The sequence below is a fragment of the Fusarium musae genome, chromosome 9, assembly GCF_019915245.1.
Source record: "Fusarium musae strain F31 chromosome 9, whole genome shotgun sequence".
In the NCBI taxonomy this organism is placed as follows: domain Eukaryota; kingdom Fungi; phylum Ascomycota; class Sordariomycetes; order Hypocreales; family Nectriaceae; genus Fusarium; species Fusarium musae.
Window position 1 is genome coordinate 529,948 of NC_058395.1, and position 22,251 is coordinate 552,198.

Genomic DNA, 22,251 nt, shown 5'->3' on the forward strand with positions numbered 1-22,251 from the left:
ACGTAAAGCTTAGTTATCCTGAGTGAGACTTGTTCGTACTTGAAACTTGTGGCTCCTGATAAACTTCGGAATCTTCTTCCAAGACAAGAGGTAACAAAGTTTGACACCCCAGCACAGTGGGCACGAGACATACATACTTTTGACCCCGCAACAAATAGAATCTGCTGGAAAGCTCAGATCATTTGGTGGGCGTTTGAGCGTCGAATATCTGTGCGTGGCTTCGGGGGCTGAGAGTCTTTGGGCCACAGAGTTCAACAGAGGTGAGTGTCAAAATCACCATCACTGCGCCGACGATATGATTGGGTGTTCCAATCATTATGAGGGGGCGATAATTTTCATTTCGTGGGCGGTGCCTTGAGTTTCTATAACGCGGCAAATCTTATCACACATATATATTCCGCACACCACCCGCGACAGTACCCCCTCAAACCTCTTCTTCTCATATTCGTCTTCTTTTCCTTACCTTGTTCGATGGGTAATATCTCGAGCGCCATATCCCAAGGTCCAATCACCATGTCTCAAGATCTGCCAGCTCAGTTCATCACATCGTAAGTATGATGGACCATCATGAATGCCTCTAAGCTAACAAACATTTAGACCCTATGCAGACACCTTTGTCAAGGTCCTGTTAAAGGGAAATTCGATCACGTGGATACACAGAGGAGTCATCCCAGTCCATGTTCTGTACATGAACAATAGGGCGGAAGTAGTTGGATCCAAGTCCGCTTCGCCGATCGTGGACATGCAGAACATTGGAAATGACACAGCCCACGTAATTATCCATTTCTTTTACACAAAGAAGTATAACTGCGTCAAACCCTCGGGCTTATCTGGCGATACAGCGAAGGCCTATGAGCTCAGACTGTCGCTCCAAGTCATCGAAGCCGCTAGAAAGATGAAACTGCCTGCGTTGGTAGACCTGGCAAAGAAAGATTGTGCGCGTTTCTACCATGAGATGGATTTCTTGAATCTCGTCGCCATCTTGGGAAAGATGAATGTTGACACCAAACACTTCCCCGAACTTGCGCAGTATATCTCACTTCACATTGAAAAGGTGCTTTCGGACCCTCATGGCCAAGTTGCATCTAACCTCCTAAGCCGGACTACTTCAAACAGTATCACGGAAATATTTGTTCGAAAGTTGGTCTTGAAGGCCCGGGGTAAGCCAACAGGTGAACCCAAAGCGAGGCCCGAGCCTGGAAATGAAACACGAGACATTGCTATGGGAACACAACTTCCTTCGCATGATTCTATGACAGAAATGCCTGAACCGTCGCAATTTACACAGCAGCGTAAGAGTCAGATATATCAGGAAGTCCTGAAGACTCCACAACCAGATGACAAAGGGAAGGGACGAGCTGTTTCTAACCCGACAACATATGTTGGGAAGCTCCACGAAAAGACAGTTCCTCACCATGAGTCTCGTGCTGCAAACAGGCAAGAGGAAGCTCAATCTGGGCCTTCAAGGGTGAGAGACTGGCCTTGTCCATTTTCACCTCCCTGCGGCCCTACCCCTGGCCTTGCGGGTTGCATCGCAAGCATGAAGGACTTTGTTGGTAAGTGAATACATAATCCAATGCGCTGATTGCAGCTAGCTAATCGTTCAGCGGTTGAGAAATCGTCGGCTGTTGACTGGGAGGTACCCAAGTCCGAGACCGAGAAGTCCGAAAAGTCAGAGAGTGAACGGACAGAGTCTACCGTCGTTGATTCTGACGATGAGGGAGTACTTGTCGAGTCGGAGACTCAAGCTACTACGACACCAAGCACGGAGGATTCGCGTAACGCAGACAGGATGAATCTCTTCTATGCCTACGGCCGTTGGTAATAGCGCTGTGAGTGGTCTAGGTTTTTGAGCTGTGACGGGCGTTGCCTATGTTGGTCAAGGGATCCCGACGTCAGATCCTTATGCTTTAGGATAGTCTCTTACTATAGAAGCTTAATGCAGTGGACAGAGACGCCCGCGTTATCCGCCAGTTCGGTTATGGTTTGGAAAATACATCATATTGCTTGAGCTTGATGCCCATCATTAACTATTGCGAAATGTGATACCGGGAGCGTTTGCTTAAGAAAAAAGATTCTTTCAGTGAAGAGCTATAAAATGCCCTTTCACTCGCCTGTATTGCATGCCATATGGGGAGTGTCGAGGTCAAAGCACCGCATATTCGAAGCTCTCAATATGCTGATATGTCAAGTGATAAAGTGGCGTCACTGGACTTCACTCCTTCCTGCAAAGGCAATCTACACATCAGCTACTTCCTCAGGCCAGTCGAGTAGTTCCATAAGAGTCTGAGTGGCTTTCACAGTAGTATAAATGTTAGGGATGGATGAAAGTGGGAGACTTCGGTCTCGCTGGGCAGAAGCCCGACCCCAGCATTGGTCTAGTTGACACTATGCATTCCCGAATCGCCTCTTTGTCCATAATACAAGGGTTTAAAATGTGTTTCCGATTACTGGACAGTTTAGGCGCCACCTGACCTATCTACTGATGGAGTTAGTATTGGTTGATGCGGGAGGCCTACCAGGATGCGTCATAGACAACACCAACATGACAAGAACTTTCATTAGCAGAGAAACCCTCTTTTACCCCTCTTCTTGTTCCTTTGGAATCTATCTACATCATCTGGAATCAAACAGTTTAAAGTCATGAATCGAGGCGATATGAAGTTCCCAGAAAAGTCGTACGTGCTCTGAACTACGAACAAAACATCCGAGAGACTAACACAGGGTCAAGGCAGTACACCGGGGACGTTTGTCACATCCTCTTCCGGTCTCAAGGGCCCCTTCTGATCCCTAGAACGATCCTCAAAAAATGCCCAAAACTTGCTATACGATTAGACAAAAAACATATCTTCTCCAAACCACTCGAGACTGTCGATATCGAAGAGTACCCGTTCTCAGTTGGGCACATAATCATTCATTATTTGATCACTGATAAATATCAGTGCCTCAAACCAGAAGGAGAAACGGAAGATGAAAGAAACTGCTCAGAACTTGCGACTGCGTTTGAGGCTCATGCTGCCGCTGTTGATCTGGATCTCCCGTGTCTTCAACTCTTGGCATCTTCTGAGATGAGAAGACTGGAAAGGAAACTGAGTATAGTCTTGATCACTCGGACACTGAATGACACAGAACTACCACTAAATTTATATCCGACGATTGCGGCAAACTTCGTATCGTGTGTCATAAGGTTGTCAGCATCTCCCTCGAAGGAGTCCAAAGAAGAAATGATGAACCAGATTGGTGTTCCAGAGAATGTTGCTATGGTGCTAGTTCAATGCTTTCTTCGGTTTAAAGGCATTGGATTTACTAAAGACCTCGTCAGTGAGAATGGCTTGAGAGATGAGAATGGCTTGGGAGATGAGAAGAACCTGGATACAAGCCGGCTCACACAGGAAGAACGTGAACTTTTAACAATACTACAGGATTTTGATAAGGAAAATTCTCAGATATATCGATCGCATTCTGAAACCGGGGCTACCGAGAAGATGGCTAGGGAAAGCTTGGCCAAGACCATTCTTGAGACCTGGGAGGCTGGTGGTGGAAGCCCATCGTCTCTACAAGACGCTCGTCTCCGAGACCTCAAAAATGTCTCTGTCAAGCTTGCCGAAGACCTGGATACCTGCAAAAAAGATCTGGCGGCCTCAAAAAGGCTCTCGCAACAGTTGGCCATAGAAGGAAAGGCCATTATGGAGAGACTAGCTTTGGAGTTGGAGACACAAAGCATACTTGACCGCCAAACACAACAAAACGGATTTATATCTCTGAGTGACCGAGTTCGACTAAGGTCTGTGAGAGCCCGTAGTAACAATCTCAGTGTCACAGCTTCTGTCCCAACTTTGGATGACAAAGGTCACGGGCCTATTAGTCTAGACCAAGGAGAAGAGGACCGGTGTGATGACGGTGAGCCAGCGAGTTGGGCATACGATTCGATCTAACAATCTCACAGATGGCACTCAAACACCGACCTGCAGGTCGTGTAGCGGAAGAGACCGTGAATCATGCAATGTGGGGGGAGCCAAAGATAGCCTAGAGGAAGTCTGTGCACGTCTGAGTGAGTTCAATAAAAAGAAGAATCGAGGCAGGTGAGAATGTAATTTACATAACTAATACATCTAATAGAAGACTTCGCGTCTGAGACTACAAGCACGACGTCTGGGCAGGCTACGCCCCCTTCGGCTTCAAGTTCTGAATGAGAGCTTTATGGAGATTTGAGGACTGGCGTTGAAGAGATTGGACATTGGATTGATTCTGGATTCTCATTTTGAAGATATGTAGAAATGATAGTGAAATTGAAATTCAAGCTTAGTCTGTGTTCCTGCAAAACGAATAATGTGCCAATCAAGGCCCCAGCATAGTTTGGTCCGTGGCATCTTCTACTAGGCCAGCTTTCCAGAGTCTGTAACGACTGTTCAGCTTTTGGAATGCAATGTATCCGAGGAGGTGAGAGTTTAATAGTTTGAGGTACGGCTCTCGATCTTTCAGTACAAGTCGAACTACAAGAGCGGTTATCAATGTGAAAATGATAGAGTGTATATGCACTCCTTTGCTGGGATTTAGTCGTTATCTCATCTGCGATCTCTTCGAAGACGGAATGGAGGTCTTTGTTTTCATACCCTGCTCTGTTATGGATATGATTATGAGTCTCGGCAGCCATTTCCTCTTTGTAGAAACTGCAATCAATCAGCCATGGTATGAACAAGAGACACTAGTGACTGTAGACTTACGGTAGTACATCGTTTTCCTGCTCCCTAAGGCCGCTTTAATCCTAGAAGCGAGAAGAGGAAATGAAAGTTCTCAGTTAACTAAATCCCGGGCACGCACTCTTATCTTGCTAATAATCTTCATCTTGGACTAAATTCGGATAATGAGACACTATTACACAGTCTAGACCTATTTATCCGCATCTGGCTTTCGACCATAAACATATCGAACACGCATGTATCCATGAATTCTCTTATCCTTGAACGCCTTTCTCATGTTCATCAAGAACACCTGATATTCATCTTCGGGCCAATGCATAATCTGGTGCCAAACCACCATTGTATATCCTTGGAGTATTCAGTATTTCTTGATCACAAGTTGAGAAGAGGTTGAATTACCTTCGAGGTCATTCTCTATCGAAGCACGGAGGAATTGGCCGACCTTTCGCATTTTCTCGTCTTTGGGCCACCCGCCAATGGGAACCTGCATACTATTAGCTTGGAGCCTTGTCTAACGTCTAAAGGGTGTGGAACCTTGAAGTCAAAGCTCTGCACGCCTACCAGACCAGCATCGCGAAATAGCTGAACGTCGTTCTCGATATTAGTGAAACTTCGCCCAAAGCCCTTACCACTCTCGATCACCAATCGATTCCAGGTCTGTAGAGCCTCCACGTCGTCGATACTACCATCATCTGAGTAGAAAGTCGGGTTGATCTCCCCAGACTCAACAAAGCCACCTGGCTTACAGCAGTGAGAAGGTTCTTTAAACAGGGTTCCCCAGTCTACTATCGCACCCATGAGAAAACGGACATGCACGAGATTGAAATAATTCTCGGGCCAGCTCCAGTTTTTCGTCGCGTCCTCAAGCTCGAACTTTACGTTTGGTGGGACCCAGCTTGGTTGGATGGGAGAGAGGTCTGTTCCGATGACCTCGACGCTGGGGTGTTCATCGGCAAAGTCACTGCACCAGTTAGTATCGAATGAACATCCTACCAGGGAGCTTGAGAGACGAGTACATAGCCCAGATTCCTTCAAACAGTCAGTCTTCATATGCTTGAGTTGGGGCTTATTACATACCAGTTCCAGTGCCGACGTCAAGAACTCGCTTTCATTTGTCAGTGTCTGTAAGTATCTCGGTGTGTTCACAGGGACCACCAACCTGGATATCATCTTTCAGAGGGACAAGCGTCAACTTTCCATCAAGGAGCAGCGTCAGAACGTGGTGCCTATTTGTGTCAGTACTTTCCTTGAACATGACAATGATCTTACGTGATATCAATTGAATCTCTCTGCTGCTCGTCGTTCGGTGTAAAGTACTCCGTATTATACCTCTCGCTATGAAAGGTACGTCCTTGAAATTTGCGATATTCGAGGATGCTTGATGAGATGGAAGCAGTAGAGCTTTCTCTGCAGAACACCATTAGTGCAAGTTTCCGTAATCCCGGGCGAGACTGACGCATCATCTCCAAATGCTGAGTCGCTGGCATCACCCTCATTTTCATCCTGATAAACACGTTAATATGACAAGTAACGAATTGCCCTGTCGCGCTTCGTACCTGTGCGATGATAGGGTCTCCAGCGGGAGAACTTCCGGCTGAGATATTCTGCTTGGTAACGCCATCGCGAGGGCTCCCGCCTGCGCTGTCAGTTTTTGGTGAGGCCATTATTGCTGTGTCTCATGAAGTTAAGTTTGCAATTGAGGGGAAAAAGAAATCGAGAACAGCAAAAGGATCAGGTTACACCGGCTATTCCTTACCATTGCCGCAGGATTTTCCCGGTCCAACCACTCAACCATGGATGCCAGGATGTTGCATTTTATGTCGCACTGTCACTTTGTCACCATCTGCATGTAATTACTTCCGTGGATAGTCCGCGAGCAAGGGTCTCTTTACTCAAGTCTATGTGCCGTATGCGCTTGTTCTTCTAGGCGACGTTTGAAATCTTTAATCGAGACGCGCTCATCATCATCATAAATGACCAATCCCTTCTCAAATCAGTGCGTGTCTCATAACCCTCATCTGACCGGATCAGAGAAAGGACACCTATTCACGGCGAATCATTATTGCAACCTTCTTTTGTGAGACTTTTGTTGGTTGCATCAATCCACTGAATGACTGGGTTCGGAAATATTTACAGCAACCGATTGGCCTGTTGGCTGATCCTTTACGTTTCATATGCACGACACTCTTCCCCGTTGTATGTCTGCCCATTATTTGCTATGGACCAGGGTTGATTATCCCTTGCCAAGTCGCTTGCCCGGCTATTATGGTATATTAGCATGTCAAACAAGCAGCCCGGCAGGTCAACTCTGTAATGTCATAGCACGAGCTCAGCAAGATATCCATATTCAAACTATTGTGATCGTTTCTGTAGTGAACCGACATGTCCCAGCTGCATGCTTCGATACAAATCTCGGCCCTGCCTCCCAGTTCCCAGCTCTGGTGAAGGCCCCATCATCATTCTTCTGCACCAAAAGACCGTGCGTGTGAGACTGCTTCGAAGTCTCCAAAACGGCAAGGAGATACAAGTTCTTTTGGGAGATCAGCCAAGCTTTCCTTTCACCATCCTCCCAAAAGGCCACAGTATCGGCGGTGATACCGAAGCTGTGCCCGAGCATAGTTTGTATGTCTTGATAGCTTTCACGACCAAATCTACCTTCGGCCACGAACTCTTCGTCGTTGGCGTCCTTGAGGACGAGTGCATCAGACGCTACTAGAGGCCCAGTCAATGTTAAAGAAGCAGACTTTACTTGACCGAATCGATTGTTTGGGTCAACCGATTCCACCGTAACATCGTCCACAACGGCCAGAACAGTTCCTTCAACTTCTAGGGTATCAAATCTCACACGGCAATCCAAGCTGGCCCAACTCCAAGACGGCGCGCGGTAAACTTTAGACCTTCCTAATCGTCCAATGGGAGACATCTCCCAAAGAAGACCTCCCGGCATGGTGCTGCGAAAGATTCCGGCGCAGTAGTCTCCACCAAACCATGGAATACAGCGTCGGGCGGCGGCGGCGAAAGCAACGAGCTTGTCTTCATCGGGATGGCTTAGTCCACGGTCCGTGTATGGGCACACAAGGTCGTAGTAGTATGTGGCCAGATCTCCCTTTTCGCGAACACTGAATGCGTTTTGGGTCAAGCAATCGAAGCCGTTCCATCTATCGGCGCCCACGCCGTCTGGTAGATATTCGGTGAGGTTGCAGCTTCTATCGCACTCCCAGGACATACGGTCTGAAACAAAGTGTAAGGTCCTGGGTGAAAGGAGCCTCTCTTGGAATACCCATGCCCTATAACTAAGCGGGAGATCTACTCTTGCCCAGGAAAAGTCGTCGGAGGTGAAGATTGTGCAAATGTTCCAGAGATCTGACCTTTCTGTGCTATCATCTATGTCGTTCTCGCTTTCGCGTGAAGGTATTGGCGGCGTGCGAAATGGAGTCCAGACATAGCAGTCTTGCAGATACATCGGATCCCTCGACCTAAAGGCACCTCCGTGAGGGTTCTCGGACACATCGATGGAAATATTTAAGGCGCAGTTGCGATAAACTAGATGCATGTCCTCTGAATGTGATAGCCAATCTTCATGGGAACCAAGGCCAGTCTGTAGGATGCAAAGCGAGTCGATCCAGATGTATGGAATGCCAATTCGACGACAGGTTATCACTGCATCTCTGAAACTGGCTGGAAGGTTCTGTAGCTGAATCTCAGTGCAGAAGTTGGATAAATTGCCGGATGTTAACACGAGGAACTCTGGGTTTTCTCCCCAACAATGACTCAATGCCGCATAACAGCCTTCTGGTCTCTCATCTTTGGAAACGACTAGTCTTGGGGACTGCTGATCATCGCCAACATGGATGAGCCGCTTAGGATACCAGCCGTGCTGCGAAGCAGATCCGCAATCGTGATGATCTTTACAGGTCTGAAGCCACTTCTTAGCCAGGCGTGCAACTTCCTGGTGGCCAGTGTTATCGGGTATTTCCCGCAACGGCGGAAATTCCGTTCGGACTCGCGTGGGCTCCGAGATTTGATCTGCAACGACAAGGGCGAGAAAGTCCTCATAACCGATTGGAGGTTTTCGTAAAGAAAATACATCGACAAACAGGAACCAGTTCGAGTAACTCCGGGATTTGCCAAGATTGATTGATGGCCCACTGACAGCATCGTAGAATTCAATATTCCAAAGAAACTCCCATGCGTTTTCCCACCTGACCTGATACTCTATATGGCTCAAATGCTCAGAGAAGAGGTTACTGCGTAAGTAGAGACAGATTCTGCACCCATTCTTTGCGGCGGTGGCAAGGCTTTGAAAGTTTTTATGGTGAAGTCCTTGCTTCGCATTAGTCTGAAATATGGACATACATACTGCACACAACATGGTCGCGAAAATAGATCAGCGGAATGTTTGCGGAAGGGCTTCGTATGACAATAAAAATATCTCATTATGCTGAGTATTGTGAGCTGACACGAGTGGGGTCGCTTGGGGGCTGAAATAGGCAACCCACGTCAGCTTGGGTTGGGCTGCTATTATATTGATTTATTCTGTACTCCTCCGAGTATCAGCTGCACGGCGTAAGAAGAGAAAATTAAACGAGATTCAGAGAGGAATGTCAGAAAGAAGATGAGGATTTGGTATTATCGTGATGTGGTAGAGTATTATATTATTGGGAAAGTATCAACTTAAGACGATATGAATCAGCCTCAAGCCACGCAAACCGCGAGGCTGTGCACTTGACAACCCGTGACATGGGTCTTGGACAATACCAAGAAGACTGTCTACGTAGGCAAAAGGTCCTTCGATCTCTTTGACACAGTGGTCCTGAAATTAACGTAGTTGATGAAGCATAGACCTTGAAACCCACGGAAATGATGACTGCTTTCCCTTTTGAAATGCACTTGATTCACCAACTAATTCCTTCTCGTGAAATACTCTGAAAATTCAACATTATCCTTGAGATTTTGCAAGGTTCTTGTATCATACTGCAGCGAGATTTCAAGACCTCTAGAATCGGCACGCCGTGGTGGTAGAATTAGACAACGGCCATCAGGCTTATCTTCCGTATCTCCAACAGTAACTCTTGTGGCGAGAGGATAACCGAGATCCTTCCCAAAGCTGATATCGTTGTACCCATGGTGCTGAATGCACACTATGAGCATATCAGGACCCGGATAGCGGTTGGCGTTCCAGGTCAAAGTGGTGCTCTTCGGCATCTGATTTAAAAGCCCGACAAGTCGTCTTACTGCCTTGTCATCCACTGCAGCTATCGCTCTCTGTACATTGAGTGCGGCTTGACCGTAGATTGTGCTCTTGCAGTTCCGTGACGGTAATGATGACAGAACCGAGCCTTCTTGCAGACTAGCTACAGATAGCTGAGCCACTGCATTTGGCTCTGCAAAGTTGCCCCAGTATGTGGACGGTATCACTGGGCTTTCCATACGGGTTCTCGCATCCACTGTAATAGCTAGCTTTGCGTCGGGATACTTTCGGCAGTCAATATCTCTGGCCAGAACTACGTGACGCCATAGGAACGCGCATAATGCAGTGACGGTTCCAGCCTTGGTAGTAGAAGGCATAGTGCTCAGGATGCGGGTTTTGAGTAGTGCAATCTTATCGGCTGGGATAAAATAAATGGCACTCTCAAACACCTCATCTGAACTGTAGTCCGTAGGATTGAGAAATTTGTCCTTGTCTTCTGCCATTTTCCAGTTGGGAAATTCCTCTAGAGTTGTGTTAAGGTCGCCCTTGACGACGTCGTGTCTGTCCAATAACTGAACCGGTGATCTTGGTTGGCTTCGTGGTTCACAAGTTGCGGCGGCAAAATGTGACCCTATTGTGGACCAAAGCATGAAGTTGCATTGGCCATCCCCAGCAACATGCTATTAGTTTGTCAGCCTGCGTTGCAATATGCTTAAATACAGGAACCTACATGCAATTGACTGCCAATAATGAGACCCCCAGGGATGAAGCTGGCTTGCACGATAAGAGAAGGAAGCTTTACATTGTCTTTCAACTCAGATGAGGGCCCAAAAACAAGGCTCCTGGGTATCTTGCTATGTGGGAAATGCTCTTCTTCAAGCTGGTCAAAATTTCCGTAAGTCCATAGACCACACAGCTGGGCAGAATTGTAGTCTTTGTAGTAAATCTCAACTCCCCTGGCAGAGTCAAAGACAAGCTCAACCTCTTCACGGCTGCTATCGATGCGCTTCTGCACACAGCATGTAAGCTCGGGAATATCGTTCACGGTCACTAAGAGAGCCCTATGTAGAGCAAGGAAGATCTGCTCCTTGTCTGCATCGGGACTGTGTCGGAAGAAGAAACATGTCGATATGTAGTCTCTAGGCGCAATCTGATCAATGGCGGAAAGCCTCACTACCTGGCCCTGACTGTTTCGATGTGCCCGGATGACTGCAACGGAGCTTGGGGAGAGGCCAGGCACGACTCTCAGAGTACCTGACATACTTGTAGACTTGGGGATACTATGTTGTTTCTTGGTTTGTTTGCTTTGCGAAGTGTGATGTGGTGAAGGAATATAGATAACAAAGGATTAAACTGGAGTATAGAACTATCACACAATTGAAGAGGCCCTTGCTTAATGCCAGAAATGGCCTCGGATGATGTTCCAGCAAGACCAGTGATTGCACATTGAGAGATGAAAGCTAGACTCTGGAGGAATATTTCGGTGCTCCTGGGCCAGGTTCTATCAATCGACAATCATGTGAGAACTCTCGCGAATGCATTGCAATGAAAGCTAGTCTTAGAACTATACCATGATCTTCATCATGTCGCTAGCCTACGCCATCATTCTCATGTAGTCTTACCATTACTGAAGTGCGTGGCTACAATACTTTCAAGATCAACGCTGAAATCTGTTAGCTTGGTACGTGACTCGTCATATAGAAGAGTGTAAATACGTATCTTAGACATAACAAGATGATTCATTTATTACCCTCAGAACAGGGGTCTTGCCAATAATGGCAAAATGACGGAGGTGTGTTGGACTAACCAAAGGTGAGACACGGCACTCCCTGATCTGAGCTGTGTATTGGTTTCGCAAAGTTGGGGAGGGGAATATTGACTCATTTGACCACGCGCTCACTCGACCAGTAAAAGCATCTCGCCATCGTTTATTCTTACTGCTGGCATGTAAATGCGTTACAGATGGCATTCTGTACGCGCTGAGAGTTGAAGTATTTAGTAATATAGCATTACCATACCTTACCTTGGTCTCCACCATGTCTCAGCTATTAATCTCTGTGCCGTGCCCGATGCTTCTCCGCATCCAACATCTGGCTATGGTTCCAGGCAATCAATGGCAGAATTTGCAAGAACGTTCTGCAATAGTTCAATTAGGTAGATTCTACGGATACTGTAGGCTTCTTGAATCATCTTTGTCATCTCCCTCCTATATACGGAGTATTAACACCTGGAGGCCCCGATATCAGTCCTTTAGTTATCTAAATTAAGCCTGTCTATAATCCTAGAGTCTCTAGGTTCTCTCTACTAGAATAAGCTTATAGCCATAAGCCTTAACTGCAAATAACAATTCTAGCCTACAACTTAGATATTAATACTATAATAACTAACTAATAGCTATAGTATAAAGCTAATATAATAAGAACTTAAATAATAACTCTTTAGCTAGCCTTTAAGGTATATAAAAAGTTACCTCTAATCCCTTAGCTAAAAAAGGTTAACTTAATACTATATATACCCTAGATCTTTAAAATAGTAGCTTTAATAAGACTAGTCTTTTATTAAAAATATCCTAACTAAACCTATATTAATAACTATACTTATAGGGCTATTATTATACCTTTTACTATAGTAGTATATAGGGTAACCCTATAATATAATTATAGCTATAAAAGACTTAATTATAGGGCTACTATAAGGTATATTTTTATATAAGACTTTAATTAGCTAAGTAATAAATTCCTTATTTAGCTTACTTTATTTAACTATAAGACTATTACTTATATAGTAACTTAATTCCCTATAGGTATTATTAATATTACTTAGTAAAAGAAGGTATTACTATCTTCTTTATATAACTTAAAAGATAAGAAGAGAATTAAAGTAACTAAAAAGCTACTTTAAAGAAACTATACCTAGATTATATCTATATTTAATATATAAATAGCGATTTACTAAGAGGGATAGGTATAGTATATAGTAATTAGAATTATTAAGAAATGCTAATATATAAAAAAAGCTTAACTTAACTAAAGAAAGTTTTATAATAATATATATATTAGTGCTACTAGGGATAAAGGTTAGATTAGAGAAGGTTTAGGGCAATTAGAAGGTGGTGGCGGTATTAAGTTTATAAGTTAGTTATAAGGTTAGAAAATACACTTCGGTTTTAACACAATGGATCCCAGAGTCTCTTTCGACAACGATTATTGATATTGGCTGACCGCAGACAATAAGCGACCTTTTTAGGCACTACTTAGCATCGCTCTTTTCTAATACGAGAAACTAGGACTAGCGCCAACGTTTTCGTCATCTCAAACATGTCGATCTCAGTATCAAGGGCACTTTTAAGACAGTTTCGCAAAGACTCAGCTGATGAGATCTGGGGATAATGTGTGAGAATTTCTGAAGTTTCAACGCATCGGCTGTCCTAGCATTAAGGGGAAGTGGGACGTGTACACGCATTCCATCTTAGCCCATTTACTTACGTATTGTTTTGTTCATCTTTCGCGATCGGTGATGGATCAGCGCAACACATCAAAAGGGAAAAGCCCTATAATTGAGTTGCCTATGAGAAGCTGATTCTGTTATGGAAAAATGCGAGCACTTAAGAAATAAATTACTCAAATTTCACTCCAATCAAACATGGAGACAGCAATGCTTCAGCAACTGCTGAATACCTCCTGGATCGAGCCAGCCAGCCCTGTGAGCCCTGGTATTATCGAACTATCTGCCATGGACAGCTTGACAGCACCTGTTTACCCTTCGCCAACATTATTCTTTCCCCTCAAGCCGGGTGTAAACCCATTGGACCTTTATAGCGATTGCAAACGGGGTCTCGCGCGTTACTTGTATCAGCACCCTCATCTCTGCGGGAAAATTGTCAAAGATGAGACAGGACGAAATTCGATTGAAATATCTCCGGCGCCATATGCTGGTGCTCACCTTGTATACTACGACCATCGGGATAACAAGGAAATGCCTTCATATGACGAGTTCAAAAGGTTTGGCTTTCCCTTTGCCGATGGCAATAGAGACGGGCTAAGCAAACTTTGCCCCGAGAATTTCCCAACAGTCCGAACTGGTGACCCTGTTATCATCACCCGTTTCAATGTTATCAGAGGTGGGATCGTGCTAACAGTCTCTATTGCCCACGCAATATGCGATCTGGTTCAATTCATAGACTGTATAAAGTCCTGGGCTACCCATACGCAAGTTGTTTCCAATGCTCGGATGAGAAATGAGCCAGAGCCTCCACTGCCGGAACAAGTGGCGCCGCATCTGGTGGATCGGTCGCCAATGAAGGCCAACTCACAGATCGAACATGATCTTGATAGAGTGGCGGCTCGGGCAGCAAATCTTCCGCATTGGACAATGCTTGATCCTCGGAAGCCAGAGAGTATAGGTTCAACATTGGAAAATCTCTTCACATCGGCGCGTCTGACAGATTCTGATCTCGCCTCCTCAAATGAAGCTAAGCTCCGTCAACCGTCAGCCAGCGTATGGAAATTTCCCAAATCGTCAATACGGATTCTTGATTTCATGGCTAAGAAGGGGTCATCCGGAAAGACAAAGTTGTCGGCAATCGATTGCTTAACCGCATTTACCTGGCAGCGCTTCTTCGAAGCAAAATGGGCCCCTGATCAGACTGGTCCAGAGCTTGTGCCTGAAACGACGCGTATCGTTTATGTGGGGAGTGTTCGGCCTCGTCTTACACCCCCATTGCCCCTCAACTACCTGCCAACATGCGTGGATCTATTTCCGGTCACTGCAACAACTAAAGGATTCTACGCCTGCTCCCCTCGATCTGTAGCTAAGGTAGCTACCCAGATTCGCAACAGTAACGACAATTGGAGTGAGAAAGCATTCCGCGAGATGCTGGAAGTGGCACAGATGCATCCATTTAGCCCTGGTATAGTCCCAAACGGCCCTCTAGACGCTCTCACAACGGATCACACGCGCCTTGGTACAGCTGTAGCCGAAGATTGGGGTGCTCTCGGTAGATGTGAGGCGTATCGTGAGCCGTATATTGGTCGAACGCCTCCACTAGGCGAGATTACATTCCTCCCGCGATGGCATAGTGGGGAAATAAGCGTCATGTTTGCTGGTGAAGCGATTGTTATGGAAAGATTGAGAGATGATGAGACGATGAATGCTGCTGCTTCTTGCCAGTTCATCATGCATGACTTCCCCAGGACAGCCAAAAAGGTCAAGCGGCCTTCCAGGTTGTAAGAACATGTTAATGGCAGATGACGGCTCATGCTTGGTTCATCATGATAATCTACAAAAGCCATACTAAAAGCTAGAGATAAACAAAAACTTGAATAAGACACCCACTGGAGCGAATAGTGATATACCACCATAGACGTCTTTATCTAAGACGCTACCAACTGCCTATCAACGGAATAGCCTTGCAGCGAAGCAAGAAATAAGGCATCGGCACAAAGTTGACGTCTCTAAACCGCACTAACACGAAACAGAAGCTAAGATCGTAGATCGTGTATCCACTAACTAGACTTGAGCAGAACGAGACAACACCACGGCAAGGACCTAGGCCCAAAAGCTCTGTTAGACACCGCTAAACCGATCGTGGACAAAGTCTCAGCCAACCACAAGATAATTGACGTGATAAACGCAATACCAAATTATATACCTAAAAATCAGTAAATATATACCTAATAACCTTACCTAAAGAAAAAAGTAATCTTTATACTAACCTCTAATTAATTAAAGTAAATAGATTTATATATTAAAGTAATTATAATACTAAAAGCTACTAATTTTAATAAATTTCTTTTTATTAAAGCTATTATAAAAAGGAGGCTATTATATAAATTAAATAAAATAATTAAAATTAAAAGAGAATACTATTACTATAATAACTACTAAATTAACTATTAATTACTTTACTATACTATAAATAACTTATAAATATAATTAGCTATAGAAAGTATTAATCTAAGCTTAAGACTTATATTAAAAGAAATAATTATTAATATTATTATAAAAGTATTATAAATATAAGTAAAATAAGTTACTATTAAAAGCTTAATAAAAGTAATAAGCTAAAAAGCTAAAAACTAATTTCTTATAAATTTAGTAATAAATTTATTCTTTAAACTTATAAAGGCTATTTAAGCTAATTATATAAAAGATATATTAATTAAGCTAGCTATAAAAGTATTATAAAAGGTATTTAAAGTATTTTTTAATATTATAAAGTTTTAAGCTACTTTTTATAATATAACTCCTTAACTTTATATTATAAATTAGTAAAAATATTATATATTATAGGCTTTATATAGCTTATTTTATTTTATAAAAAGGGTATTTTACTAGGTATATTTACTATAAGTAAGGGCTATACTTATAAGGCCTATATTTATAAATTAAAAATCTCTTTTTTTAAGTATATATAGCTTATAAAGGTAGCTTTAAGTATTAAAATAGCTTTATTTTAAAAGTAGTACTTATAAAAGGCTTTAATAATATTAAGATTAGGCTTATAATAGTTATTTAATTATTATAGTTACTTTAGCTATTAATATATAAATTAATAGCTATTTTTTTAAAAAAGGTTAAAAAAATTAACTTATTATATTAAGATTTAGCTACTAATAATAACTAATATCTTTAAGCTAAATAAAGCTAGGCTTTTATATTTTAAGGAAAATCTTATAGTAATAAGGTAATCCTTATTATAATATAAATACTTTTATATAATAATAAAGCTAATATTTATTATATAAATTAAAGGTATATTTTATAAGCTTAATTTACTTTATTAATAAATCTATTATAATTTAGCTTATATAGTAAATTAAAGGCCTTAATTAATTATACTTTTTATAAGGCTTTTTCCTTTTAAAAAGCTATTTTTAAAATTTAATATAATATTCTAGTTTATAATTAAAAATATTTATATAAATCTATTTATTAAGCTTATATAAATTATAAAATTAGTTTAAGAAATAGACCTTTAAGGTATAATATAAGCTTTTAATATATTATATAAAATAAATTTTATAATTTTAAAGCCTTATTATAATATATAATATAAATTACCTTTATATTAATATAAGTACTTTTTAAAAGTAATAAAATATATTTATTAAATAAGAAAAGTAAATATTAATAAAAAAAATATATAATTTATATTTTATTATAATTTTATTTTTTTACTATAAAAAGTTATATTAAAGAAGATTTTATAATTTATTAACCCTAGTTTAACTACTATTTTATTATTAATTTTACTTTATTTACAGTTTAAATATAAAGGCAGTTAATTATATACTTAAGTATATATATTTAATTAATAAAGTTATTATTAACTTTAAGTTAATTTAACTTCTGCTAACTAACTTACCTAAAAGTTAACTTTATTCTTTTAATTTTAACTTTAATAAAACTTTTAATCTAACCCTACTATTACCTTACCTTTACTTTTAATTTTATATAATTAAAAGGATATAGTATAGATAATTAGCCTTAATAATTATATTTTTAAGCTACTTTTTATATAAGGCTAAGTTACTTATTAATATAATAAAAAAAGCTATCTTTTTTATATTAAGAGGCAGGCCTTTTCTTATAGCCTTTTTTAATTTATTTAATCTAGCTAGCTTTTTAGCTAACTAAATTAAATAAATAAGATAACCTAGGTAGGCTAGATCTATATAACTAATTAAGTTAATTAAGGTATAGTTAAAAATAGCTATCTTAACTAGGCTAGATAGGCTTTTAGATAAGAAGTTCTTCTTAATAGCTATAGCTATTATATAGAGCTTATAATAATCTTTACTATTAGCCTAACTTAGTACTAATTTAATTATAATAATAAGGTTATAGTTAGTTATATAATAGCCTTAATTAGGCTCTAGGCTCTTATATAGTATCCTGCTAGTAGCTATAATTAATATTAGTAACTGTAATTAATAGAGGGAAAGTTAGGTTAGTAAATATACTTTAGAAGTGTAATAGGTATACTAGGCCTAGTATATTATAAGGGTTAATTAAAGATATCTTAGTTTTTTAGTAAGGATAAAGGAAGAAGGTTAATATAGCTACTAAAGGGCAGTACTTATACTGCTTAGTTAAGGCAGTAATTACACTACTTAAGGCAGATAAACCTTAACTAATATTAACTCTTATAATTTTAGCTTACTATAGGGGCCTTACTATTTAAGCTATTATATAAAAAGCTAAAAGCTTAATAGCTTTAAATAAAGCTAATAGTAATTAAAAAAAAAAAATTTATTAAATTTAGCCTTAAAGATAGTAATAATTATCTCTTAAAAGGCCTTAATAACTTTATTAAAATTATCTTTAAATCTATAATTTATATATATTTCTTATATAATTAATAAAGCTATTAATATTAAAGGAAAGGTAAAAGTAAAAGAAAAAGAAGCTAATATATTAGCTTAATATTATAAGCTAGAAAATACTTTATTAAATATAAAAATAAGCTATTTTTACTATATATATATTTTAATATTCTTTATAATATACTAAAGGTAAAGCTATTACTATAATTTAAGGAAAATATATTATATTAATAATTTAAAAGTATTATTAAAATTACTAATAATAATACCTAGCTAAAAGATATTATATATTAACTATATAAGCTTAAGTTACTTAAAAAGCTATATAAATACTTTTTTATTTTCTTTAATTATAATACTAAAAGCTATATTAAAATTAATATATAAATAAGTAATACCTATAATTTAAAGTAGTAATATATTAAATTAATTAACTTTATAAGTATTATCTATAATAAGAAGTTTAGGATTTTACTTTTAATTTATAAAGCTTTACTTATAGATTTAAAAGATATATTAAATCTTTCTATTTAGTACTTAATTAACTTCTTAATAAGTAATCTTTTTATCTTCTTTAAATATATTAAGAAAAGCCTATATTAATATAAATATATTATAAGCTTCTTTATAAAGCCTTACTTAAATATAATATATATTTTAATTAATAATTATAATATAAAGAAAAAGCTTATAAATTTAATATATAATATTTTTTATTATATTTTTTTAAAAAGTAGATAGTTTTTTAATAAGCTTATAAAGCCTAAAAAGCCTAAAGTTAAGCTATAATTACCTATAAAAATATATAATATTAAAACTATTAGTATTATAATTATAATTATAATTATAATATTTTATATTATAATTATAAAAAGAATCTTTTACTTTTTAATAAATAATAATAAAAAAAAGGTATTATATTTTATATAAAAAAATCTTATATTTTTATTATTTTATATCTTCATAAGCTTATTTATATTAATTACTATTATAGCTATAAATAATATTAACTTTATAGTAAAAGCTTTAATTAAAGCACTTTAATAAGTATAATTTTAATATAATAAAGCTAGATTTAAGTTATATATACTATAAAGTAAAAAATATATCTTTTAAAGTCTTAAATATATTATTAAAATTAAAAGATATAAGTAAAAGGTTATTAAATATATTATAATCTTTAAATTTAAGAAATTTAGTCTTAAAAGTTATAGTATTAAGTATATATTAATATTATAATATAAAAAAATAAAAAATTAATTAAAACTAAAGAAAATTTAATTATATATAATATACTTAATATATAAGGTTTAATTAGCTTAAAAAATTTTTATCTTTACTATTTATTCTTAATAGGGAAAGGTTAGCGTTATATAGGCTATAATTTAAATGAATTAAAAATAGTTATTAAGTGTATATTTACTGATTTTTAGGTGCATGATTTGGTATTATAATAAACGGGTCCCTTTATCAGGAATGAATAACGAAGAACATTCAACGTCAGAGTCTCTTACTCATAGCCAAGTTTTCACGTCTGCAAGCACGTACACTGATTTCTATCTTTCATAAATCTATCTCAATTGCACTGTTTCAGTATCGCCGATATGCCTTCCAACAACGCCGCCTGGCTAGTCGCCGCAAAGACGTCACCATTCGAAGTCAAGGAAGCGCCCCTCACCGAACCATCCCCAGGCCACATCCTCGTCAAAAACTCAGCCATTGCCATCAACCCCGTCGACATCGCCAACCAATACGTCGGCATCTTCATCCAACCATCCCAATACCCCGTTATTCTCGGTGAAGATGTCGCCGGCACCGTGGAAGCCGTAGGTCCTGATGTCACCGCCTTCAAACCCGGCGATAGAGTCCTCGGCTACGCGACGTCACTCGCTACCAAGGATAATGCGCACAGCGCGTTCCAGGAATACACGGTTATTCGCGCAGAGTGTGCTTCTAAAATTCCAGAGGGCTTGAGCTTTGAACAGGCTGCTGTTTTGCCGCTTTCGCTTGCTACGGCTGCGTGGTCGCTTTTTGGCGATGTTACCCTTGCGATGAGATATCCTAGTCTTAACCCTACTCCTACCGGTGAGACGGTCCTCATCTGGGGAGGATCATCTAGTGTAGGTGGTTCAGCAGTTCAACTTGCGAAAGCGGCTGGGTACGAAGTCATCACCACTGCATCTGCCAAAAACCACGACTACGTCAAGAGTCTTGGAGCAGACCACGTCTTCGATTACAAGTCCCCCCAAGTCACCAAGGACATCGCCTCTCTCCTCACAGGCAAGAAACTTGCTGGTGCTTTTGACGCGAGCGGTTCAGAAGGCGGCATGGACAGCGCAAGCCAATCAATTGTTCACGCCGATGGTCTCCGTAAACTCATCTGCGTGCGATCCGTCTCCTCTGAAGTCCCCGGCGTTGAGGCCAAGACTATTCTTTCGACTAGTATTATCAGCACCCCTGTTGCCAAGGCTGTTTTCGGGGATTATATACCCGCTGCTCTGGAGCAGGGCAAATTCAAGGCTGTCCCGGAAGCGGAGGTTGTTGGAAAGGGCTTAGAGGCTGTTCAGCTGGGCATCAACACGCTCGCCAAGGGAGTTTCGGCTAAGAAGATCGTCGTTGCTCTATAAAGAGGAATGGGACTATATAAATGAGATTCAGGAGAGAGCTTTGAACATAGATGACTAGTTTAAGAAATACGAAGAGTTGCACTATTTGCTGTAATGCCTTCCTCTACATGCTTTACGTGACTCTATACGTACAGTCGGCTATGCGGGTATGACAGCCCGTCTTTCAATGTGATCACTCACTTTAGCCTCGGGTCAGTTTCCCCTCTTCTCCACCAGACTTCAGCCTCAAAATTCGCGCTATCATCACACCATAAACGCCCAAACCAGCATTTCATTCACCATTCATTCATCATAACTGTAAATATCACAATGACTGCAGCTGAAAAGAAGGAAACCATTGCCCTCATCGGCTTGGGCACTATCGGCCTCTCATTCGCCGCACTGCATCTACGCTATTCAAACGCCAACCTTAGACTATACGACGTCCGGGGTGATTTGAAGGAGCACATCGAAAGCCTCCTACCAGTCTATCTTGAATCGACAAAGAAAGAAAGTTCTCAGGCTGATCTTGAAGTCGAAAAACTCGTTTCTGATGGCCGATTGCTTGTATGCTCTTCGATCGAGGAAGTCTGCTCTGGCGCAACAATCGTTCAAGAGCAAGGACCTGACAGCTTGGATTTCAAAAAGTCAAATTGGGCTGAAGTCGTCAAATATGCACCCTCAAATTCTCACTTGTGGAGTTCCACGTCTGGGATAAGTGCATCGAGACAGGTGGAGGATCTGGAAGACAAGACTAGGGTGCTCGTAGTTCACCCTTTCAATCCTGTGAGTTCGAAACACCTCTCATCTCAAACTATCCTCTGACACTATATGTTAGCCTCATATAATGCCATTGATTGAAGTAGTCCCCTCACCTCATACAGAACCAGAACGAACTCAGTTCGCTATCGACTACTTCAAGAATCTCGGCTCTGGTCATCGCCCCGTCAGAATCAACAAAGAAGTACAAGGTTTCGTCGGAAACCGTCTAGCATTCGCCTTGTTCCGCGAAGCCTGTCATCTAGTCTCAAACGACGTTGTATCAGTCGAGGACCTTGACACTATCGTTGAGGCTAGTATAGCGCCACGCTGGGCAGTAGCTGGACCGTTCAAGACATACAACAGTGCCGGTGGAACTGGTGGAATCGGAGTGTTTCTTCATAACTTGGCTGATACCATGGAAGCCTGTTGGGATGATGCAGGTGATATCAGTCTGAAGGGGACCTCTGCAACTAAAGCTAGTCAAGGAACTGATTGTGGGGACTGGACGGATAAGATCACCAAGGAAACGGAACAAGCTTACGGTAAACCTACGGCAGAGTCACTGGCAGAGCGCGATCGGAACTTGCAGAAGCTCATAGCAGCTCAACCAAAAGTAGATTAGTGTTATGACTCACTCATGGATGATACAACATAGCGTCTGTCAT

At 40.6% G+C, this 22,251-nt stretch overlaps 8 protein-coding genes across 8 annotated transcripts; 5 read left to right on the forward strand and 3 right to left on the reverse strand.

The window, feature by feature from the left end:
• Positions 1-513: 513 nt before the first annotated feature.
• On the forward strand, positions 514-1,825 carry J7337_011436 (uncharacterized protein; the record flags this gene model as incomplete). Its single annotated transcript, XM_044828983.1, has 3 exons — positions 514-548; positions 598-1,556; positions 1,608-1,825. The coding sequence occupies 3 exons, from the start codon at positions 514-516 to the stop codon at positions 1,823-1,825; spliced, it is 1,212 nt and encodes a 403-aa protein (XP_044675658.1).
• Positions 1,826-3,227: 1,402 nt separating this feature from the next.
• On the forward strand, positions 3,228-3,935 carry J7337_011437 (uncharacterized protein; the record flags this gene model as incomplete). Its single annotated transcript, XM_044828984.1, has 1 exon — positions 3,228-3,935. The coding sequence occupies one exon, from the start codon at positions 3,228-3,230 to the stop codon at positions 3,933-3,935; it is 708 nt and encodes a 235-aa protein (XP_044675659.1).
• A 955-nt stretch (positions 3,936-4,890) lies between these two features.
• On the reverse strand, positions 4,891-6,364 carry J7337_011438 (uncharacterized protein; the record flags this gene model as incomplete). The annotated part of the gene is made up of 5 exons (XM_044828985.1): positions 4,891-5,048; positions 5,100-5,184; positions 5,235-5,661; positions 6,049-6,203; positions 6,257-6,364. 5 exons carry the CDS (start codon positions 6,362-6,364, stop codon positions 4,891-4,893), a joined length of 933 nt encoding a protein of 310 aa, XP_044675660.1.
• A 683-nt stretch (positions 6,365-7,047) lies between these two features.
• J7337_011439 (uncharacterized protein) lies at positions 7,048-9,072 on the reverse strand (the record flags this gene model as incomplete). Its single annotated transcript, XM_044828986.1, has 1 exon — positions 7,048-9,072. The coding sequence occupies one exon, from the start codon at positions 9,070-9,072 to the stop codon at positions 7,048-7,050; it is 2,025 nt and encodes a 674-aa protein (XP_044675661.1).
• Positions 9,073-9,602: 530 nt separating this feature from the next.
• On the reverse strand, positions 9,603-11,152 carry J7337_011440 (uncharacterized protein; the record flags this gene model as incomplete). Its single annotated transcript, XM_044828987.1, has 2 exons — positions 9,603-10,463; positions 10,622-11,152. The coding sequence occupies 2 exons, from the start codon at positions 11,150-11,152 to the stop codon at positions 9,603-9,605; spliced, it is 1,392 nt and encodes a 463-aa protein (XP_044675662.1).
• A 2,381-nt stretch (positions 11,153-13,533) lies between these two features.
• J7337_011441 (uncharacterized protein) lies at positions 13,534-15,120 on the forward strand (the record flags this gene model as incomplete). Its single annotated transcript, XM_044828988.1, has 1 exon — positions 13,534-15,120. One exon carries the CDS (start codon positions 13,534-13,536, stop codon positions 15,118-15,120), a length of 1,587 nt encoding a protein of 528 aa, XP_044675663.1.
• A 4,702-nt stretch (positions 15,121-19,822) lies between these two features.
• J7337_011442 (uncharacterized protein) lies at positions 19,823-20,845 on the forward strand (the record flags this gene model as incomplete). Its single annotated transcript, XM_044828989.1, has 1 exon — positions 19,823-20,845. The coding sequence occupies one exon, from the start codon at positions 19,823-19,825 to the stop codon at positions 20,843-20,845; it is 1,023 nt and encodes a 340-aa protein (XP_044675664.1).
• Positions 20,846-21,154: 309 nt separating this feature from the next.
• J7337_011443 (uncharacterized protein) lies at positions 21,155-22,208 on the forward strand (the record flags this gene model as incomplete). Its single annotated transcript, XM_044828990.1, has 2 exons — positions 21,155-21,610; positions 21,663-22,208. The coding sequence occupies 2 exons, from the start codon at positions 21,155-21,157 to the stop codon at positions 22,206-22,208; spliced, it is 1,002 nt and encodes a 333-aa protein (XP_044675665.1).
• Between the last annotated feature and the right edge of the window lie 43 nt (positions 22,209-22,251).